Source organism: Thermobia domestica, chromosome 4, assembly GCF_964235325.1.
Source record: "Thermobia domestica chromosome 4, izTheDome1.hap1.1, whole genome shotgun sequence".
NCBI lineage: Eukaryota > Metazoa > Arthropoda > Insecta > Zygentoma > Lepismatidae > Thermobia > Thermobia domestica.
The window spans coordinates 225311611-225336257 of record NC_137457.1 but is presented as its reverse complement, the minus strand read 5'-3'; the positions used below and the strand labels follow the sequence as shown (position 1 = coordinate 225336257).

The following is a 24647-nucleotide window of genomic DNA, read 5'->3' as shown; positions in this document are numbered from 1 at the left end:
ACAGAATTTGCTTCCAATAGGGTACAAAAAAGTAACCAATGAAACTGAAGTCATAATTGTATGTGCAGTCACCCTACTCCAAATAAAAAATGTTCAAACGTATTCTCGAGTTGATTTACGTCCTTTTTAAGCCATTTTGCGGCTGCGGAATTGCTTGTAACTTCCAAAAAATGTAATGTATCCATTGTAATGTTTCCATTTTATTCATAGTAGTAGCCTATTATATCACTATACAAATTGAAAAATGAATACTTGAAAACTAAAAACACAAGAAATCGAAAAATAGTTACCATTGCATTATTGTTGAATTCATATACGATGTGCAGAATTGCTCATCCATGAATAGTTATACTAAGGAACATATGTATAACATGTCTCACATAATGCCCGATGCAGAATACCGGTACATGTATCCGTTGTTCTATCCACGGCATACTTCCAGACAGGATTGTGGTTATCATGTTACTGCAGAAAGAAGTGAGATATGTGCATGTTATTCAGCCCGCCATATGCATTCTGGCTGCAGAGCTATGAGTCAAGAGGAGCCAATAATGAGTACAATGATAATATACTTCAGCCAACAGTGTAACTGTAGCACAGAGACTAGTTTCTGTGTAATACTCCTAAATTATTGCGTAAACGTTCGTGGTGTGATGTGTGGTATGCAGTAACCATCCAAGCGTAATAACTTCTTTTACGATGAAGTGGCGTGCAAATTAAATCCATAAGATCGCTGTATTCCTGCTTTTTTCTCGAGCCACTGAATTCAATTCGCATATGTGGTTGCAACACGGCACCAATTTCGCGAAAACAGAATCTGCAATCTCATTACGCTATGATTTCCCGCAACCAAAAGAGGAAATCTTACATGTTGAAGTATTTGGTGACGAGCTATATCTCAGTCTTCAAGAGATACTAACATTAAGTAAACATTTCCACTGTGTAAATACAGGCCCAAAGTTTATGTTACTACCGAACGTGTCCAGTACACATAGTAGCAAACATGAGCCGCTAATCATTTTTCAAATGTCGGATCGATTGGATGCTTCTCTCCAATTGTAGCAATTTTGACGGCCAGTTGTATGAATGGATAGTGTGAAAATTCTATTTGCCTTTTTCAAAGATTTTTGCTTATTATTATTCGATATAATTCTCTACTGTTAATTAACATCAAATTATGAATACAATCTCTTTTCTTTGCAGATAACGATCAAATAACAATTACCGGACTATTCAACAACATGTACATGATGGTTTCTGAAGAAGAGGAATTGGTAGATCCAAAGTTATTTGGATGGAGAGTGTGGATTCATGACAGGAATGATTCACCTGTTCTCTCTATAAGAACCCATGGCATGTCTCTCTATCCAGGTTGGGGACGAGAAATAAATTTATATATCAAAGAGGTATTTCTTTTTCTTTTGTAATGCAACAGAACTAGAATGTTGTTCAATTAATTGAGTGAACACTTTGTCAATTAGTTGTCACGACATTTCTCCTGGTATTTTTGACCAATCTTTACCAAATTTACTGCGTGTTCGAGATAACTGTGGGTAAAGTTTTTACGCAGAGATTTTAGGGATAGATCATGAGTCCTATTCTGTACCAGCCTTCGCAAATTTGCGGACCCAAGCAATGCAAAACATCCAGAAATCAATTATAGCTTATGCATATTATTGCAAACTAAAACGTATCTTTTGCGTTACAGACTGGGGCCTCATGTCATTCAGAATGGTAACTTAAAAGTTACCCTATATTTACTTCAGTGCACATATTCTATTCTTTGTAGTGACACTTTCAGTTAGCCATAAGAGAATTGTGTTGAACATTATTTGCTCCATTTCGTGTAAGATTCTTTTTAAAAGAATTAACTAGATGCCTTCATATTGTTACAAGATTTAAGTGCAAAAGTTGAGCGCAAGAGGTTTCTTGTGGATCTCCTACGTACACTCATGTCCAAAACGATTGTCGCACATCTATAACTGTCTTATTGTAAGAATATAATTTGATAATGACTTCGTAGGGTACTTTTAATACTGATACTATGTGTAAAATCGGGAAATATATATTTGCGGTAAATTTCACACGAAAAGAATTATAAATAGGAAAATTAGAACGAGTAAAACAAAATGTTGCTAAATGGACAAGAAAGTTTTATTCTTGTTTTATTGTTCTTATTTACTGCTCTTTTGACATGAAATTTTCCGCATACATGTCTTTGCCGATTATACACATACTAACATTATAAGAAATACCGGGCGAATTCGTTATCAAATTATATTCCTACAACAACATATTTATAGACATGCGACAATAATTTTGGACATGAGTGTGCATGCGAGATTACTGCGTTTCTGCATTTATAACCAACGTTATGAATTACGTTCGTTCAGCAGTAGTGAAATAGGAACTATTACAAAACCAAATTATAGCTAAAGGTCCAGTAACAATTGATAAAAGTTCTGTTACCTGTTACAAGGAGAAGGCACACTTTGGTAAGTGAACTTCGGGGCCATTTTCTGCGAGGTGGTAGTGCACATTTAAAGAGTTAATATTACAAACTGGGAGAGCGCAATGGGCAAAAACGACGAAGAAAAACCGTCTTAAAGTTTTCTACTCAATACATATATCGTACGACGCGCTATTTTATCAAGTGTCGGCGTGGCAGAGTGAGAAAAATCAGCGACTCAAGTGCAAAGGGTCCCGCGTTCGATTCTCGTTCGAGTCAAACTTTTTTCTTGTTTTTTTTTTGCCTCAACCAATAAAGTAGGCATTTGTAACTATAAGTAAAATATTAATTCGCTATATGTTTATAATGAATAAAACAATAGAATTTTTCAATCACTTGTAAATTCTTTTGATGTTCCATGTTAACTAGGAACAAAATTTAACCTCTTCCGTAAATATTGTTACTGCAATCGTTGTGTAAAAAATGTTCTTGAAGCTTCGTGTCTGCATCTGTTGACAGTGTGAGAATTACAAGGGGAATGAGGGGAAAATCTGCTTTGGTTATAGCAACATCCAGTATTAGCAAAGGGGATTTCCCTCCTCAACGCCTTTGTAAATCGCACAATGTCAACAGATGTAGACACGAAGCGTCAAGAACATTTATTACACAACGACTGTCGTCAAGGGCGCCGATCATGGGGGCCTGTCCTCCCAAGCTCATGTAGGCCCCACGTACTTTTATGAATATGTATTTTTATATGTATTTTTTTATTGTTACATGTATTGTTCTATGTATTTTTTATGAATGCCCCCCAAATGTACAGAGAAATCGGTGCCGTTGACTGTCGTAACCATAATACAACTCGTGATATCAGTATATTTACGGAATAGATTAAATTTTCTTGCTAGTTTACATGGAACATTGAAAGATTTTACAAGTGATTTTAAAATTTATATTGTTTTATTCATTATAAACATACGGTGAATTAATATTTTATTTATAATTACAAATGGTTACTTTATTAGTAGAAGCAAAAAACAAAACAAGAATTGACTCGAATGGGAAGCGAACCCGGGACCGTTTGCCTAGGAGTTGCACACTTTACTCACTCTGCAACGCCGTCACTTGATAAGTTTGAGCGTCGAACAGTGTATGTGGCGAGGAGAAAACTTTTTGAAGCATGTTTTTCTCCCTTATTTTTGCCCATTGCGCTCTCCCAGTTTGTAGTATTAACTCTTTAAATGTGCACTACCTCCCCGCAAAAAAATGGCCCCGAAGTTCACTTACCAAAGTCTGCCTTCTCCTTGTTAGAGTAGCCGTAAAATCGTTTTTTCTTTTCTTATATGATCTTATATTTTCCTATATCGGTGTTAGTTAAGTAGTGTCATAAAAGGTCCTGGGGATTCGGAACCTCGCCAAAAGATCCTGTTTTTCTATAAATTTATTCTAATTTTAGCAACGATTTTACAAATTTTAACGTAATTTACTCATATTGAATTTGGACCCATTCCAAAAGAAATCCCTGTCTACGTGCCTCTATAGATTAGAAATAGATTTGTTATATACAAGGAAAATCTTCACGGAATGAGGTAGTGCAAAAGTCATGTACTATCTGCTATCTGATGGATTTTTAAAAATTAATCACTTCGTTTCCCATTGTTTACGAAATATAACCGTACAATTATTGTTTATACGATTTTTAGCCCTTTCAGACCTGATTTTTTGTTTACTCTCAGATTTTATTTTTATGTTGTTTTATTATTGTTTTTGACTTAACAAATGATACAACTATCTTTTTTTTTTGCGGGTGTCATATTTAGAGAATTATATGGACGTAAAATTTCCGTGCGCTAGGGTTTAAATATGTATGTAAAATACAAAATGTCAATAATCGAAAACATCATTGTGATCTACATAGTTCAGAAACTCAAAACACATCACTAAAGCAGAAGGAGAATTTATTGCAAATAGTTTGTTTCCTTAATAATAAAACAGCCTATGTGGCTGAGCTTCCTCCATCGTGATAGCCCTTGCAAGTACTCTAAAAGAACTGTGCGTTGCTTCCTAACAACACATGAAAGCAAAAGAGAAATAGCGGGAAGTGATTTAGACAAGTTCAAAGGATACTGACATAAAAGCCAGCTTTTTTGAATCCTCCAGAGTAATTATATTAATATTAAAATATGATGTACACAAATGTTACCATCAGGTCTGAAAGGGTTAGTAATAGTTTACACTGGATATAAACATTTTAATATAAAAAAGTCAATGAATGTGTATTAGAAGTATTATGTTAAAGTGAAATGCAGTAACTTATGGCCAGATATCACTATTGTAGTTAATCGATTTAAGTCTGGGAAGGATTCGTTTTCGCTCATTGTAAAATGTTGGAGTACGTTGTCGGAGTTCATTGTAAAATGTCGGTGTAAAATGTACGTTGAACATGGACTGATATGTGTAATTAGAATATCTGTAATGAAGTAATAAATACTCACTTCTTGTATATGCGGCATCACTAATTCTGATTGTTATTCTGTGTAGCCTATCGTGTTCTTTTTGACCCTTAGAGATAGAAGTGGCCATCTACACTTTTTCTACTAGTTTATAGAGTCGATCTATCTCTAACTTTCGTTAGGTAAATTAACTGCGTTTGTGAAGAACAACCAGAGAAGTTACAAGTTGATAAGTTATAACTTTTATGTGAAAAGTAAATACTCGAGCTCTAAACTTTAAATATTTAAGCTCTAGTTTTGCAACGACTGTGTTACAAATAATGGCTAAATTAATATTTTTTTCGTTTTTTTTCATTATTTTCCTAGCCTTGGATAAAAACTATACAAAGATCTGTTTTTCAACATAATTTCCATTGTTTTTTTTTTTTTCGTCCCTTTACAACACCAGACGCAACGTACCGATTGGGGAAGCTAGAAATACAGTATTTAACTAATCTCTCAAATTAGTGAGATAAAACGAGCATACAAACACCGCATTAAAAATAACTAAGCCCGTGTTTCGAAGAATTCCGATCCTAAGGGGAAGAAAGAGCAATTTTCCAACCCTTTATTGAAGAAATGAGCAATGCGAAGATTCGCTTTTTAGAAATGGTGAAATTCGGTATATAAATTCTTGATTTAAAAAATAATAAGAGAATATAGGTCTTATGCAGAGTAGTTTTGACGTATGATTAGCGTCATACTAAAGGCCTGACTACTGCAGGAAACACGTTAGTCGTACTCTTCAGTATGGCACTAATCACGCGTCAGAACGACTTTGCTTAAGAGCGTTTGCACACGTTCCCGGCATTGCCGGTTCCGGTTCTAACAATGTCGTCAATGTAATCAAATGGTAGCTTGCACACGCTTTCCGACCCGGCAAAAAAGCCGGTTGAACTCCTGGGACCGGCAAATGCAGTTGGCTTAGCCGCCGAGAATGTCGGTGTCGGCCCCGGCTTCAGTTTTGTCGGTGGCTATACACGTGTATGCACACGCAGCCGGTAATGCCGGGGCTGGCTTGCTGATAGGTTTCTTCAATCAAGCTACAGTGAGTGGCAAGGCATTGTGTATTCTTGTTTCTTTTCCTGTATTTGGATTGTTTGTTTACTTCAGTTTTTCTGTTATTTTCTTTTTTTCATATCACTTCAGTATATAATGAAGAATAAAATATTCGAAATGGCTGTGAGGTACCACAAATATAGCGGCTTGCTATTTACATAAATTCTCAGCAAGGAAAATTCGGATCTTGTTTGAATTACCCAACTACGGCAACGTGGAAAGTGAGTTTCACAGTTGTATAAATGTATATTAATTTGTTATGTTCTACAACTGAAACTTACTTAAATGATTTAAACAAAGGGGTCGTTGGATTCATTTTGATAGAGAATATGTCTTAGCATATATGAAGTAATAATAAAAAAAAAATAACATGGCGGAAAAGAACAAAATGGATATATGAAGAAATTATGAATCGAGGATAGTTGCCCAGTGTTTATCCTGTTAATTATCCAACCCAATATGTAGCGAGTGAATAACCTTCATAATAAGAAAACAAGGGTTTAAATCTCCATCATAATCGAAGAAGTAGGCATTCCCAAGCAAAACAAAGTTTGCAAGAATGCAATATCTCATTTCTGTATCTTGGCGCTGAATATGATTACTAATTCATTGTACTAAGAAATCGAACGTTTGTTTATATATGCGAAAGTAATTAGAAAATTTCGAATCATACTTCCGCAGCTTTTCCTGTAATGTATAAAATGAACCTTCCACATGACGCACTGTCAACAATGGATGGATCCAAATCTTTCTAATGCTGCTTTGTGTCCTCTTTCTTCGCCGTAAGTACAGCAAGGCAAGGAGATATCGTTTATTTATTGCTGGACTCTCCTTCACGTTCAAACTCAAACTGCTTCTCGGCGCCGGCATTACCGGGATATGTGTGCAAAGCAGCGCCGGAACTGGTTTTGTCGGCCGCGTGTGCAAAGTAGCCCCGGTTCCGGTTCCGGCATTGCCGGGGACGTGTACAAACGCTGTAAGGCCCTATATCTTTCAGTGTTTCCGAAAATTAACGCTCCTAAGGGGAAAATTTCTATAATATTCAAACAAAGTGCTGATGTGAGAATTCACTGGAGTTAAAGGTTTGAACTTTGGTTTATAAACTCTTAATTAAACGTAAGGGAACACGTATTTAAACGTTTTTGAAAACTCCGCTTCTAAAAGGAAAAAGAAAACAATTTTTATATATTTCAAATGTACGATTATTTGCTTAGTGAGAACGGCTCAATGTGGGGATTCGATTCAGTTACAGGTATGATATTTAGAAGTTAAACTATTAACTAGCAATGAACAAACATCTCTTAGACCGTATTCGAAAATTACGCTTCTAAAGGGGGGGGGGCAATGGGGAAGGGTGTAATGGGTCGTATATCCACTTAATACGTTTTATCGTTCAGTGTATATTCTCCTTAAATTTACGAAAGATTGAGTGGATATGGAAGTGGGTATACATACGTTTCATTTTTGAATAAAATCGAGCATATGTTTACCAAAAATTCTAGCATTATGCCACTGGAAGTGGAAAGGAATGCAATTTCTACAATATTCAAACTTCTGATTTTATATTCATTAATTTTTTTCGTGAGAAAAATGGGCATTTCTGATATAATAATAATAATAATAATAATAATAATAATAATAATAATTATTATTATTATTTTCGCTACGTAAATCTACTATTACGTTAATGTTATCGAGTATTTAAAGTTGTTCGTTGTAATATTTTTTTATACTTAGTATATCCGTCACTGCTGGGAGTACTGTGTCACTGTTAGAAGTAATGTATAATTGTGGAGCTTATTATCAAAACGTCTTTTGTCCACTTTTTTTTTTTTTTTTTTTTTTTTTTTTTTTTTTTTTTAATCGAGATATCAATATACACGGGATCATCGAATAATTGTCTACACCTTTGCACCTTTATTTGTGGTCAAAACGTCCCAGAAGGCAAAGAAAAATGGATTTGAAATATGAACTTGCATTCAAAACGTCTCTTGTCCACAGCAAAATGGCGGACAGCTTACAGTAATAAAGTTTCGAAGCAAAACGACCTATGTCCACTCCCATTTGAATACGATTCTTACTGTTTAATTTCAAACTGTCTCTTGTCCAAGGATTTTTGTCAGCAATTACTTGACACAAAAATGTATTAATTATTGCTTTCTAGAACATTTAATGAATATTTAAGTCCACAAACTAGTTGGTTGGTACCAGTGGCTCAACCGAGATAATTGTCAAAAGATTTGTGCAATAACCTTATATTGTATGGTGATTGTAGGTGCTTGGTGCTTGAAGGTGCTTGAAGAGTGAAGGTACTTAGAAAAGTGATTTGTCAGACGTCTGTGCAGTATCGCAGTTTATTTTCATAGATATGAGTGGTAATCAAGAAGAAGAAAATAATCCCAGATTTTCATTATTTTGCATCAAATTGTCTCTTGTCCGATACATTTGCTTTCAAAACGTCCCTTGTCCATTTTTTAGTTTCAAAATGTCCCTTGTCCAAATTAAATACCTTTATTATTCATTAATTGTGTATTGAATAATGGAATTTGTTTATAAAATAATTCAATAACGGTTTAAAGAATTTCTACCAAATCTTACAGCATTTAATAACCTTTTAAAATAATTATTAGGTTTTCTCGATTTGCCAAAATTTTTGTTGGGTGAACAAGGACGTTTTGATAATAAGCTCCATGTTAAGAGTGTGTGTGTCAAGGGAAGATGAACAACAATAAACAAAATCCGCAAGTTAAAAATATATTATTATTATTATTATTATTATTATTATTATTAATTATTATTATTATTATTTACAAATTACAGAAATAAATCAACAATATGTTCCAATAAAACATAAGCTATCAATTCCCATAGTCAAGAACGACATACTTTTTAGCGTCATAAAAATTCGATTTTCTCAAAACTACTCATAAGATTTATCATACAAGTTCTCACTTTTCACATCAACAAAATATATCGATAGATATAGGGGAGAGGGGGCGGGGCATTGCTACGATTTTTACTTACCCGAGATGTTAGAACATATGGTCAGCTTGAGAAACATGATTTTTTTCCTACTTAAACTGTGATTCTTTAGCTACATTTACAATGTACAGTACAACCCCTCAAATCCGAACCCCGGAAATCCGAAAACCCGGCAAATCCGAACACATTCTCAGGAGAAAAAAAAATAACTACAGCTGGAAAATGAAAAAAATAGATTAAATCACACAAATTTAGTTTTTTTAAGGTTTTAACATTTTTAGACGTAATGCTTATTCTAAATCATTATCTAATTATATTCTTACAAGAAGACAGTTATAGATATGCGACAATAATTTTGGACATGAGTGTACACCCGCCAGTCAAGATCACTGCCCTTTCGACCACTGGGCCACCCTGTCTAACTTCAGTCAGTTGTTTTACCGCCAATTCAGTGACGAAATAAGTACGTAATATTATTTCCCGGGTAATCCGAATCCCCCGAAATCCGAACAGGCTTCAGCCCCAATTAGTTCGGATTTGAGGGGTTGTACTGTACAATATTGTTGCTACTAATGTCATACCTGGAGTAAATTACATTTTACGAAAGGTCTGCAATCTGTACCAATCTTCCCCATGTAGGGGCAGATTGATATTGGCTTGGGGCAGATTGGTACGAGCAAAGTGAAATATCACACAGACTTTTTGATAATAGAGATAACGTAATTTTTATGTTTTATTATTTCATGAATCATTTTGAAATATAATATTCAATTAAACTTCCACAAACTCAAGTATTTTAAAAATAGATTCAAGGACTTACAGCAGCAAAAATGCAAAACAAAAACATGTTTCATAAAAAGAATGTGAAGATTTGCCAGAATCTTTAGTAATTCAATAGATCTAGTTCAACCTGTTACAAAAATAAATAAATAAATAAATAAAATAAAATAAAATAAAATAAAAAGTCCAATGCTTGCTTCTGTTCTCGTCAAAATTTAAAAGTTCCGCAAGCTATTTACAAAGATAAAAACGTACTATAAATGAGGTTCTGTCTCTATAAGAAAAAATAGGGGTAAATAATCCAAGGGCTAACTACAGTTTACAAAATTTTGAAATCCTTAACTACTACCTTTGAAATCCTTAATTCCTTAACTACTAACTGGAAAAGATCTTATAATTTTGGCTCGAGCGCCCCCTTGTCTCCAAAGGAGGTGGAGCTTTGTTATTATAAAGGTAACCAAGGAAGTTCTGTCGCTTTTTCATCCACAACCTTCGAACATCGATATGTCACCTAAGACGTACCTGGAAGAACAAAATTAGTCCCATCATCATCGACGACCTCCTGCCAACGCTCAGGAAGGCCATGGATTCCATCGCGGTAGAACAGGTATTAATCGGATGGTGCGATGTCCGGGGAATATGGCGGATACAGTAGTGTTTCCCATAAAAGGCATAAAATGGTGTCCCGGGTCATCCTAGTCATGTGGGGCTTAGCGTTGTCCTGTAACAGGAGGACCCTTTGCGATTCAGATGTGCTGGCTGTAGAGTTTTGAGTTGTTCTTGAATACAAACCAACTACTCACAGTACCCAGTTGCATTGATGCTCTGACAAGCTGGTAGCAGTTCCCGGTGCACCATGCTACGACCATTCCACCAAACAGACAGGAGGGCCAAAGTGCAGTGCTGGTTTTGGCTGTTTTGAACCGGTTCATAGGATGCTAACCAATTATGACGGCGCCGTGGAGCTTCGTACAGGACCCACTTCTCATAATATGTCAACATCCTTCCAGAAATTTCTCCTTCCTCAGACAAGACAGCAAAGAAACAGGTATCTGCTCACGTTGCATTCTGGCTCGGATCCAATCATGTGGATCCACCCAACTTGTAGTGCTTCCCAAGTTGAACCAGGTGCTGCCGAACGGTTTCTTCACTCACACTGAATTGTAATCTCAGTTCCTCACATGTCTGGCCACTGTTCGCCTTAATTGCTGCCTGAAGATCTTCATTTTGTACATGTGTTGGTCTTCCGGCGCGTGGTGCGTCTTCCAGTGTATCGTCACCGTTTTTAAACTTGTTAAACCGCCATTATACTGTCCGCGTAGTCACGACACTCTCACAAAAGGCCTGGCATATCTTTTCCCTTGCTACAGCGTCGTTTGACTCCAGTTTGAACTCGTACACCATACTCGCCCTTAGGGCTCTCTGTGAAGGTCCCATGTTTACTCTGTCCTTACACAATTTCACTGTGTAACTTAACTGAACTGCCATAATCAGGTAGTATGTTGGGTATATCCACACCAAGAACTGACCTTCGCCTTAACTCCATTCGTATTCAACTCACGGTGTGAGGGCCAATTGAACACAGAGCTCCACAGAAAGTGACATAACTTTCTTGGTCTCCTTTATAATATTAAAGTTTCAAGAACTTCGCCGAATAACTTTCAAATAGGTTGCTGAAATTCGAATAAATATGACGCTTACTACATGCTGGCTTTTAGCGTCCATGTACAAATATATATTTGAGGTTGTTTTTGTTAAACATGTGCCTATTAAAATCACTCGCATGTTATGACCTGGAGGAAAGAATCTTCACATTTTTGCTATCATGGCTCCTAAATAGTTAAACAATTTTCCATTCGAAAGTTTGTGTACCTATCGACTATACCTATAGTTTCGGAAAGTGGGCTAATAGGAAAGTATTCCATATTATTTCGGTTAATTTATTTTTATGCTCTGATTACGGAACTCAAGCGATCACACATGAGATATCCTATATTATTAGTAACTTTTTCTACTTGATGTTAATCACAATGAAAACTGTAATACACGGGAAATGCACAAAGAGTAGTCTACTCTTATAATTACAAATTGAAGGGGTAGAGTGGTACAGAGCAGTGGGGGCACATTAGTCCGTACCAATCCACCCCACATGTATGTGTACTAATGCGCCCCAACAGAACTTCAGGATCATTAATTCCTATAACTGAAAAATTGTTCCACGCAGAGCAATTGAACATAAATGAAATTATTTCTAAAGACTTACACTTTCATGCAACATACATAAGTTTCCAAAAATCCAGTGTTTATTACAAATATAAGCTTACAAAGATATAAGTGAAAATACTTTTGCTCTAAGAAATCAAGTTTTTTTCTGCACAGAGAAAAGAACGCTGGTCCATCCATCAACTGTACCTCACGACGTTCGTTTGTCACCAATGTTGCCAACACCAAACTGTTGTCCATTTACCTCTTCACAGTGGAAAAATATCTACATCGTACCTATGTGTCCAGTGAACCAATGTCCCCCCTCTCCCTTAAGTCTCATCTAATATGGACAATATTAGACTATAATTAAGTTCAATAGTTATGTAGTAGTTTTGGGCTACATCCAATCAACCACAATATATGACATATATTACCTAATTCACCTTAATATGATATAAAATAAAAATAAAGTTTAATGGTAAAAGTAATTTTGAGTTATATCTTATTAACAATACTGTATATTGTTCTTGCTGGTGTCATAACAAAAAGCTGGATGCGGGTGTCATTCAGGATCAGTTTCGTCTTAATAGACGCCTGATTATCGTACATTGGTTTAAAAAGTTAGTTTTCTCCGATTTTCTTGGAAACTGTGAATGAGGATTTATACTCGTCCATATTTTGTTCAATTTAATAATATATATCAATTAGTAGATCTATGTCTCATCTTTGGAAATGTTTTCATTAAATGCTAATAGTATTGTAAAATTTTGTAAGCATAATGTGCACTTGCACTTAGAAAAAAATGTATATAGCGTACTTAAGGGTTTTCACTACAGCGAAATTAAACTACCGCTAATTTTAGAGTTTTTCTGTATTATCTTCAAAACAAATAAAAATATTCGAAAAGCAGAAACGTAGTAAACTAGACAATACGATTTTGCATGTGATATCTTTACCACAATCCACCTATGTGCTTTTGCTATGCCGCTATTTACAGAACTCGCAAAAAGTGCTAAATCGATCTACAGTTGCAAATCGAAAGCAGATAGATGAGTTATGATAACTGTATCACATGTAAAATCGTATTGTCTAGTTAACTACGTTTCTGCTTTTTGAATATTTTTATTTGTTTTGGAGATTTTACAGAAAAACTCTAAAATTAGCGGTACTTTAATTTCGCTATAGCGAAGACACTTAAAATCGTATGTTACATTTGTAAATCCTGTAGTTTTTGGATTTTACGTACATCAAACGTATAACTGAAAACGCATATTTTATAATACTTTCTGTGTAAGTGTTCCATCTGTACGTACTTTCCGTGTGAAACAATACAGGTCGTCAGGATCTCACATAGAAACAGACATATATAACATATAGTTGACGAAGGTAACATACATATATGTATGTAATAATTATGAGGAAAACTGTTAGATATCAGACATCCTGCAACGACATGATGTAACACTAAGGGCAGTGTCTTATGCAGCATACGGATAATGTATGCTCCGTACTGATTTCTGTAGTAAGGAAAATAATTCCGTATATTTGTACAATATACCACTGTCCGGAGAATGGATTTTTCTCAGTGTGCTAGGTTACCAAACCTACATATTGTTAAAGAAATTTACAAAATCAAGTTCTTGACTACATTACTGAAATGAAATGAAGTTGTTTTATTGGTTGATTTGACATTTAAAATCAACTATTACACAAATGAAATTGTTGTTTTACGTCCTACGTTTTTACCGTGTAGGTTAAATTTACAGGCGATTAGTGTTAAGTGAACTATTATGAAAATACTGGTGGAATGAATGATAATGTAACAGGAAACGGTAGAACTCCGAGAAATCCACAGTACACGACGTCGCTCACTCAAACTTATATGTGTTGGGATCGAACGAGGGACTTCACGCGCCAAAGGTAAGCTTTCTCCAAACTAGGTGATCAATCTAATTCCAATATGTTCTATCACATCTAGATCACGAATTTCCAAGATATCGATGTTAGGAATTTTCCAGAATATAAATTTACAGAAGATTGCATAGAATATATTCAATTCACTTGAGTGCATAATCACATGAGTAGTTGCTGATACATACTAAACAACACTAGCAAGTAAGGAGTCTAGGCCTTTTATGTATTTCCAGGGTCTTTAGGCCTACTGCTTCTGGTATTAACATTTACTATTTGCTATTTACCAATGCAAAAGGAAATGGTTTATGCAATGGCTAAAATCCAGTTAAATTATTCCTCTTTCAGTTTAAGACTCTGAACACTGCCGAAAGACCCTGCAATAGTGATCCCACATTCTCCTATTCTCATTGTGTTGTAAGATGTTTTGAGTATCGTTTGATGGAGTTTTCTAAGTGCAGACTTCCGTTTATGACAAGTAAGTATAATTCTTATATATACACGTTAGATTGGTGGAACATTGAGTGAGACATGTGAGGCTGTCTTATTCACATTTATGATGATAAAAGTTAGCATGTATTTTTCCTATACACATCCATAGTATAAGTAGTAGTAGTAGAAAGAGTAGTAGTAGTAGTAGAAACGGGTTAGAAGCCCCACAGCGGTTAGTTGGGTTCTGTTCTCGACATAAAATGGACAATTTTAAGATTTGCCCAAATTTTTCTGTATATTTTAGAATCTGTGGATCCGTATAGTAAAATGCACCAAAGTGATTATATGAAAATATATTATTTTTGCCTCCAACTCAAAATTCATTTTTTAAGATACAGAAGAGGCTTTCGGTTTGATGCCATGATAGTACTAATAAAATTATAAAACAGGAGATGGGAGAGAGATATATTAGTAGAACATTGGCTAAAGCACGTGAGGCCCAGCCTTGTGCACATTTATTATGATAAAAGTTAAAACATGAAAAGATACTGTTTTTCCTTCGAATCAGTTTTTTTTACTATATATACATTAAGAAGAAAAGGCTTTCGGTTTCAAATGCCGTGATAGTATTTTCAAAATCCAAGTCTTTCCTCCACTTCACCTCAGAAAATACCCATTTACTTTCTACTTGTTGTTTCCTGGTGTTAGAGTTTGATATCGCCATTCTCAGTAAAGAAGCACATAAAAGATCTGGGCCCTTATTCCGTACCCATTTTTGCAAAATTTGCGGAGCATAACACAACCCAAAACTTGTGAAGATCATTTATAAGTACTATAGTATTATCGCAAACTAAAACGCAACTTCTCGTTGCGTTGACGCAAACCGTACTTAATATAGCTCTTACGTTCATAAAAGAAATGGCGACAAGCACACAAGAACGTTGATGATATAGTAAAATCAATAGCGGCTTTTGCATTGGACGATGACTTTTTAAACATATGTAAGCAATATATTATATGTCATTATAGTTAAACCAATTATAGCTTTATAAGTTGTCCATTTGCAGGCTACCAACACACGCAATCTTTCTCTCTCTCTCTATGAACAAAAGTATTCTTTCTATCAGTGTCGATGCCTCCATGGAACAGATGGAACTAGCTGTTCCCCACCATTTGCACTTCTCGAAATTAAGATTTAAAGTATCTAAAACTTGCATTTTCTAGAGTGAAAAAGTCAATTAGCTGCCTTATTGCAAATAAGCTCCATGTCGTCTGCCGTGCAAGGGGTTAATAATGAGTTAATTTAAGAGTTAATAATAATTTTTCACTATATTTTATTAACCATACGATACACTACTGTCTTGCTAGTCACAATAAAGAGTGTAATGAGGATATATTTCAGTATCAGTGTCATTTCAATAAATGGCAAAGTTATCGTACAGAATCAATTTTTAGGTTTACAAATAAGTTATTTGTTTCTCCATTTTCTCGAAAATTACAAGTGAATTTTTACCCTGCCATATATCATTTTGTTCAGCTCAATAAGATCCATTGATAAATACGCGTGTCATATCTGGACGAAATTAGTATTTATAGAATTTAACCATTACGAATGAAGATCAATGCTAACGTAATATTATTCAATTCTTATAAATCTATTTTAGATGTGAATGCTCCATATTGTAACACTCCTGAAGCCTACACACAAGCTATGCATAAGATTGATGACCTCTTGTTCAGCGGAGGCTGGTCTCCGAACCAATGCAACTGTCCTCGTCAATGCAATGAGAATGTCTTTGTCACCTATCCTGAATCTGTCTACACAGCTGGCAACATGTCTAAAGTTAGAGTGTTTTTTCAGGTAAGTTTAAAAAAGTACTTCTGACTGTTGTCTTAGATATACATCATCATCATCATCATCATCATCTCTCTCTCTCAAAAGCATCCTCCGATATATTTTATTTCTGCATCATTATTCCAGTTTTCTTCAACCCCACTCCTCTCCACGTTACCTCACAGTTTCAAGGTAACTCCTATTCGTCTTTACGATCATGTTTCTCGTTCAGCAAATCCTCCGATAGAAATTTCACGGTGCAATCTGTGAATCTGGGGTCCCGATGCGCGAAGCATATACCGTTGCCTTTTGACCTTCTCACCCTTCACGACGGTTGCGATTGACAATGTATCCTTCCTCTTCTAGGACACGAAATCCAATGGTCATGGTTATTCTATGGTCCATTGGTCATTCGAAGTCACACGTATACTTGGATAAGGTCCGTTGTGCGACTCTGTGAGACTGCAGCAATTTGCTTTACTTCAATACCTTCAACTTTTAAAGATGTTTTTCTGTTTTGTTATTGTCGCAACTTAACAGATTTAGAAGCGTGGCCATAGATTTTCTTATGTAGTTTGTATTGAAATTTTGGCCAGTTGCCCGTCTGCACAGATTTATCGTAGAGAGTTGAGATTTGTTGTATCTTCTTTTATTTAATAATAACTTTCATACAGTATGCTACTTGACCACAGATTCCATTTGCAAATTTTGACGAGTGCCCCGGGGACACAAATTTTTCATTCAAAAGGTGCTGGGCTCCCAATGCAAATTTGATATGTATTCGCTGAGTTTCCTTTACCCGACCGTTTCCGAAAAATCTGACCCGGAATCTGACTTTGTAATGTATAGTATGGAAGTCAATTTCTAACTTTCACGCTTATATCTCCGCAACGGTTGAGATCGAGGATTTATCCCTTTTCGTGTTATGTTCTTTTGGGACAAGGTATCCAACGGCCATAGTCTCGACTCGAAGTCAGAGTTACACTTGGATAGGTTCCCTCGTTAGTGTAAAGCATGTTTAACTCCAATTCCTTGATATATATATTTTTAACAATATATTCTTATTGTAATATTTTTACAATTCAATGTCGTATACACTTCATTTCCCAAAGCAAACCCTCGCAAATGTATAGTGGGTTAGTGAATATTATAAAATAAATTATCATTTAGTTTACGTAAACACTGCATCGCCTGATTTGAAACTTTATACTTTAACTAATAATAATAATAATAATAATAATAATAATAATAATAATAATAATAATAATAATAATAATAATAATAATAATAATAATAAAAAAATCATAGCCATATCTTATAAGAATTTCAGGCTTACTCAATAAATGAATTCGACGTGGTCTCTGTTCGAAGTTCTATTTATTCGAATCCGATAGAAATAGAAAGAGAAACTTCGAGAACAGATAAAAGAAAAATGTTACTTTGGTGAGACTGGAACTAACTTTAAGAGTTCTTTACAATTTACAGACAAGTGCTTTAGACACTTTGTTTCTTTTCTTTAAGTTAACTGATTCACTAAACGTATCTGAGTAATTTGTCTCTATTTTCTAGTCGGTTATACACGTTTTACAATCATTTTCTTTAAACTTGAACGACAGGAACACGAATACAAGAACAGTTAAAATTCCAATGTTCCCCCACCGGGAATCGAACCCGGGACCTCGTACATCAAAAATACACGTGCTAGCCACTATACCAGCGGTAAGGGCAAAAGAAATGTATTTTGAAGTGTGTGAAGTTCGCCCTATTTCGCCCTGCTGTAATGTCTATTGATGTTTTTATGTTTACCGTATTCGTTACTTTTAGAAATGATATATGTTATTCATATAGGTTCTATTACGTATTCGTAGATAAATATTATTTAAATTAACAGAATTATTCATGATCTTTCATGGAAATTCACTCGTGCATGCACATTAGAAACAGAAGAATGCAGTTTACTAATATTACTCCGAATGCAAATTTCTAACAGGTTTTCAAAATTCCTTAATGAAAGCAGTGGTTCCCAACCTGGGGACGCGCAGCTCCCTCCTGGGCAGGGCCGGATTTAGCATTTTGGCGCCCCTAGGCCCAATAATTTTTTCCGACCCCTAGTCTGGTTAAAGTTACTTTCCTAAAAACCTTTATTAAAAAATTATATTAGGCCTATATGTTAATTGCTTAAACACCACTTCACGATGCAATTTTATCATTGCAAGTTTTTTGAGAAATTTACTTGGTTCCGGGCTTAACAAAATGCCGTTAATGTATTAACAAAAGATTGGTGAATAACATTGGTTTTGTTCAATTTAGCCATTTGGGCAAATAAATAATAAAACTCTGTAATACATTATAAAATAGTTTTAATCTCAGAAACACAGCTTACATGAAGTATTTTGATAACGTGACACAAAAACTTCAAAATCAGAATGTTTTATTAGCCTGATTTTTTAAATCAATTTAAAAAATATGTTAAGTTATGGCTATTTATTTTTATTTCTAGATATTTTATTTTTTTCTCTTGGCCGTGCGCCCCCTGGGAGCTTGCGCCCATAGGCCCGGGCCTATTGGGAAATCCGGCCCTGCTCCTGGGTACGCATCAAGAAGAGTAAGGGGGCGCAAGCTACTGGCAGAAATGAATTGTAAAATAAATACATAAAACACCATTTATAATGACTCTTTAAAATTTAGGGTTTGGTGCGTGTCAGTGGGCTACATGTTATCATATCTTTCAATCTTCAATAAGAGAGCAAAAAGTCTTCCTTGTGTTCATCCAACCGAGAAATGTTGGAAGCAATCAGATAAGAAATTTCGCAGGTATCCACTGAGCCGTGGACACAGCACCTTTCGTTATCTTTCGATCAGTAATTAGTTCATTTTTAAAATACTGATTTCATTTCACAGGTATATGAAGCCACAATTATATATAAATCTCCAAAATTCACTTTTATTCCAATTCAAGTTGTTATCTAGTATACGTATATATCAAATAAATAGTCTTTTTTTTTTTAATTTTCTTATTACTGACCATTGGGAATAGTTTATGCAAGTATACAAATGTATTACCGTTCAAGTTAGACTTTTAAGTTCTGTTTCTTAGTCCGATTGAAAGTTTAACTTCTCTTTTCAGCACTGAGATATATGTGAGACGGGACCTTAGTGGGATCCGAACCACTACTCAGGTTTGCGTTTTCCTGGTTAACAATTTTAGACATCTAAACTATACTATGCATAAATATCGGAAGTCGTATAGAAAGGTTATGTCCGTCCATTTGTCCTTTCAACATTGATCGCCATTGAAACAAAAACTATAATATATAGCAGTGATAGAAACGATAATATATACTCGCGGGGACATTTTCGATAGATCGAGTTAACGCTCCGGTTGACTAACCTTGATTCCTTCACTGAGTTGACGTAACAAATGTAAGATTTTTTTTTAAAAAAAAGTTGGTAGTTCTTTTGGTTGATAGCTCACAATAGGATTTAAAAACGGTACGGTAGCTCAGAAGCCTTATAACTTTGGCGAACACTGATATATCTAGGTATAGCGACAAGCTGTTGTTGTTGTTGTTTTTTTTTTAATTGATTTAGGTTTTCAAGAAAATATGTCATTTTCGCTTTTAACATTCTACTAAAACCGAAAATGGTTGAAATTCACTAGTACTTCTGGTTTTAATATTGATTTTCATAGAGCAACGACGGCAAGAGATATCAAAAATCGTTTTTCTGGAATGGATTAAGCGTCCCAGGAATATGTGCTATCTACTCCGTTAACTCTATTCAAATCTGAAGTGGTTAAATTCAACAAATTCTGATTTGCACGTTAATAGCCATAGAATAAAAGCGGTAATAAATTGGACAAACGGTTTCGGAAATTCATTCAGTGTTTCAAGGAATCATACGATTTGCACTCGTAACACACTTAAAAACCGGAAGGTTAAATTTTTCAAGTTCTTCCGGTTTTAAATTCGATCACCATATATTAGAAACGGTAAAATATCATGAGTAATGCCTCTCTAATACAGAGTCCTCATTTGAGGAGGACAGGGGAGCAACTGTTCTCCCTTAAGTTTGAAAAACTAGTAATGAGCGCAGGAGTATTGGTCTTGCAATTTGTGTAAGAGTCTTGCATGCAAGACCAAGACCAAGACCAAGACCAGGAATCCCGATGCAAGACCAAGACCAAGAGGTGCAAGACCAAGACCAAGACCAAGTCTCTTGCGCAAGAGTCTTCCACAAGTACCGGTACTACTTGATTTTTTTTTTTGTAGAATGTAAAAGAGGAAGGGAAAAATTACATCTTCCACCATTTTCTTTCCTTCAGTAAAAATGCCTCTGGAGTGAATGTGTTCTCAGTAGTTTATGCTGTCCGTGTGAATCGATCTGCCCCTGTAGCATATAGCTACAGTGTCTCGTTTTCTGAAACGGTTGTTCGCGAGACAACCGAGAGCATAATTCTATGAATTGTTACAAGGTAAAGAACTTCAGTATCTGATTTACTTTGGTCATCATTTGATTCATTTACAACGGACTATGATTGGATTTTGGGAAATCATAAAAAGAAAAGTTGTGTCCATAAGAAGCAGATAAGCGAAAAATAAACTAAAACATGTTATGGTCGTGGTGGCTCAGTGCTAGAGCGGTCACCGCTGGTGCATAGGATCCCTGGTTTGATCCCAGCTTGCACCATGGGAGTTTTTTGGTGGACAAACACCATATGGGCGGGTTTTCTCAGGGGTTTCCCGTTTTCTCCAACTTTCTTCACTCCATTTCATTCATTTCTGATCATCACAATCTACCTTAGCCTCAGTGCATAATCCTGGGGCATTAAACTAGAAATTTCATTCCATTTCAAAACATATTACGGGTGTTCTTTTTCCAAAACTAAAGAAAAATGTAGTATTGAACATCGGTAATTCCGTGCACCATCGGTGCCGACCACATAGGTATGGCTTTGGCTCCTAGGCTCAAGCATCCGTTGGAAATTTTTAATATGTGCTCATAAAATTATTATCGAAATAACATTTTCATGACATTGACAAAAACAGTGCATGTGACACAAGCTTGATTTCATGGGCGGGTGCTTATACGTTGAATAATTGTTTATCAATATAACTTTCAGCCTCCTTAGGTGCACGGCATATCGAGGATTGAACTATATGACATTATACAACAATAAAAAATCCATATTCACAAGTAAGTGTGATTTTGTACAGTTATTTGAATTATCTTGGAGTTTGATGCCGTCATTTTGTATTTCTAATATAGGTCAAAAGTGTTTACATGAATCGAATTTACACAAAAGACATAGACAGTTGAATCGTCTTCAGTTTTCACTGAAACTATTCTAAAATATTAAGAGGTTTAATTATAATCATTATTATTATATTTTTTCTTTCTTTTCTGATCAATATTGTTACACATATTACCATCATCATAGTTATTCTGCCATTACTGGCAGGTCACTTGCTGCAACTGAGAAGCTTCGATGTACAGTGGTCCTCAGCTAGTCTCTTCGTCTTGACGTAGCAATTTTCTGTTTTAATACCTTCCTTTAGCTAGTCTCCTTTGCCTTTCCCTCTCTTTCCTTCCACCATACCCTCCAGCACGTACCTCATACTACAGTTCCTCCTCAGCCAATGTCCTAATCAGTTCCTCTTCCTCCTCTTAATTACATCTAAAATTCTTTTCTCCCCTACTACAGCTATTTTTAACACCTTATTATTCGTTTTCCGTTCAACCCACCCTAATTCTTTCCTTCTTTCTCTATGCCCACGTTTCGAAAGCCTCCAATTTTATCATCGCTTTTGCGTAATGACCATGTTTCTGCCTCATAGAGTACATATTTGAATCAGTAAAGCAAAATCTCAATATTTTATTGGAAGTTTGTTCAATGCAAAGATAGCTAATCGTGGTTGAAAAGAAACCAAATCTAACGCCTTTAGGGTCTAAAAATAATTTTGCAATTCATGCTATTTCTGTAATTTGTGCCGTCTTGATTTTCTTTCATGCGTCTTAGGCAGGGTTGGCTGGTTTAAACCAGCTTTTTTTTTTTTTTTTTTTTTTAATCTGGTTTAAACCAAAAACCGAAAATTGTTCGTAAAAGTGTAAGTGTTCGTAAAATCTTAATGAACACACATTTATGGGTTATCACGTTTCACTCCCGTATATTATTCATATTATATTCAGACCTAAATTCCCCATTCATTATTCAAAGAGATTATACTACAAAAGCAACTTTTTTATATATAAGTTTATGAATGTTTCTTTTGCGATTTTTAAATAGTTTGTTATTATTGTTATGTAATTGCTATCAATGAAAAATTCTAAATATTGTTTCGTTTTAATAATATTTACTATTGATAAAATACATCGAAATGCACTACTTTTTGGGGGCGGTCATACAAACCCGGAGAGGCATTTATTGAAATCAAAAGTATTTTTTGTACCTTATTATGTATAAATGTGTCAGAGCCAAAGTGGACTCAAATAATTCGTATCTTTACTCACTTTTCTTACTGATATACAAATTAAGTCGTTGTATTTCTTTAACTTGGACTAATAAAGGTCGTAGTGAACTAACTTGGACTAAATTAGTTCTTCTGTACTCTGCAGTACTTTGAAATTGTCCATATGTAATTCTGTGTAATGGTTTCACTTGTGCAACTGTTTATCTTTTTGTCCTACTGAAATGACTCTTGACAATTATATTAACAAGTATGTAAAGATCAGTATAGCGTATTTTTGTCAGGAGTCCTTCGTGAGTGAGACGGCAGACATATCGCATTTGTGGCCAATTAGTCCCAGTTTCGAGTTCAAATGGATGACAATTTCTCTCGGATGTAAGCCGACAAGCGATTTGGATTCCGCTTAAAGCTTATGTGACCCCTTCCAGCATAACCTGGTTGTTGCATAATTACACCAAGGCGAAACAAACTTATTTCTGTCCATATGTAATATAAATACATAGAGCAAATTATCTAAACCAAAGAAACCTGGTTTAAACAAACAAACAAACAAACAAAAAATAAACAAAAAAGTTTTTTTTTTTTAAATTTTTCAACAAAAACCATGGTTTTTGCCAACCCTGGTCTTAGGAGTAGTCTCCCGAATTCCAGAAGCAGTATGTATTGGATCTGTTAAAAAAAAAATTGAAAAGATTACGAAACTTTGTGATTTTAGTGAAGCGTGTGCACCCATTGAAAAAAAAATGAAATTATCGTCTATGTTGTACATTATTATCATACTTACACGAAGGTAAACTACTGTATATTATGTTTAGAATGATACATTGTATTTTCATTACTATTGGCGCATTTTAGAATTTATTATCCCTCATACCCAGAGTAAAATTTACCTATAAAAAGCATAAGATTTCTTAAAAGCAAGACTTGTAAGACTTGCAAGCAATACCAAGACCAAGACTAGATGTGCAAGACCAAGACCAAGACCAAGACCACTCGGGTCTTGGACTTGCATTTGGTCATCACTATGAGAAACGTGTGTTTTTTTTTTTTTTTTAAATAATAAATTGTATACTATTTATTAACAAAAAACGTCAAACTTTGTCTGTGGACAATCTTGCCTTTGTGACAAAATCTGAAAATATTCTATTGTTCTCACATGGATTCAATGTTAGAAGAATAACTTTTATCTGTATTAAAACCAGAGTGGTTGAAATCTACTTTTCTGATTTCAGCGATGGTCATCATACTGAAAATCATGGATTGCAAGAAGCCGGATTTTATATATATGGATTGAATACCACCAGAATAGTTTTTATCTCTGATTTTACTCCTATATTGCAATCTGAAATAGTAGAAATTTACTATTGCTTCATGTTGCAATATTGATTGCGATAGAGCGAAAACGTTAATAGAAGCCGACTAACTATTTTTATCTGGATTCAATATCCGAAGAGTAGATTTTATTTCAGATTTATTGTTCTACTGAAACCAGAATTAGTAAAAAATAGTAGAACTTTGGGTTTCAATATTGATTTGTATATGGTAATAATTGTAAGACATAGCAAGAAACTGTTTTATACGTATATTCAGCGTCACATGAGCAAGTTTCATCTCTCACTATGCCTAAATTGCGACCTTTACTCACTACGGTATCTGCGTGCAGTAGAGACCTGCATGGGCCGGGCTCGGCCCGAGGCCCGAAACCCGGCCCGGCCCGCGGGCCGGGCTTGGGCGGGCCGACTCTATTATTTCTTTGGGCCAGGCCGGGCTTGGGCGGGCCGACACTGATTTCTCTTCAGGTCGGGCCGGGCTGGGGCCGATTAATTGCAATAATTATTGACTTTCGTTAAACGATAATTAGAATAAAGGCAAACGTTGAAGAAGTGTGCCCGTGAAAAATGTTACAAATTGAAACTTTTACAATTTATCGGGCCCGGGCCGGGCTTGGCCCAAGAATTTTAAAAAACTTATCGGGCCGGGCCGGGCTCGGGCCGAAATTCTTCAAAATTTTTTGGGCCCGGGCTGGGCCGGGCCTA

General features: G+C 35.3%; 1 protein-coding gene across 1 annotated transcript in view; it reads left to right on the top strand.

The window, feature by feature from the left end:
- Positions 1-24647, top strand: part of LOC145683877 (acid-sensing ion channel 1-like) — a 97543-nt gene that overhangs the window by 63849 nt on the left and 9047 nt on the right. The window contains exons 4-6 of the mRNA XM_081755508.1: positions 1204-1406; positions 14227-14356; positions 15975-16171. Of these exons, the coding sequence (XP_081611634.1) occupies positions 1204-1406; positions 14227-14356; positions 15975-16171 (530 nt within the window). The remainder of the gene's footprint in view (positions 1-1203; positions 1407-14226; positions 14357-15974; positions 16172-24647) is intronic.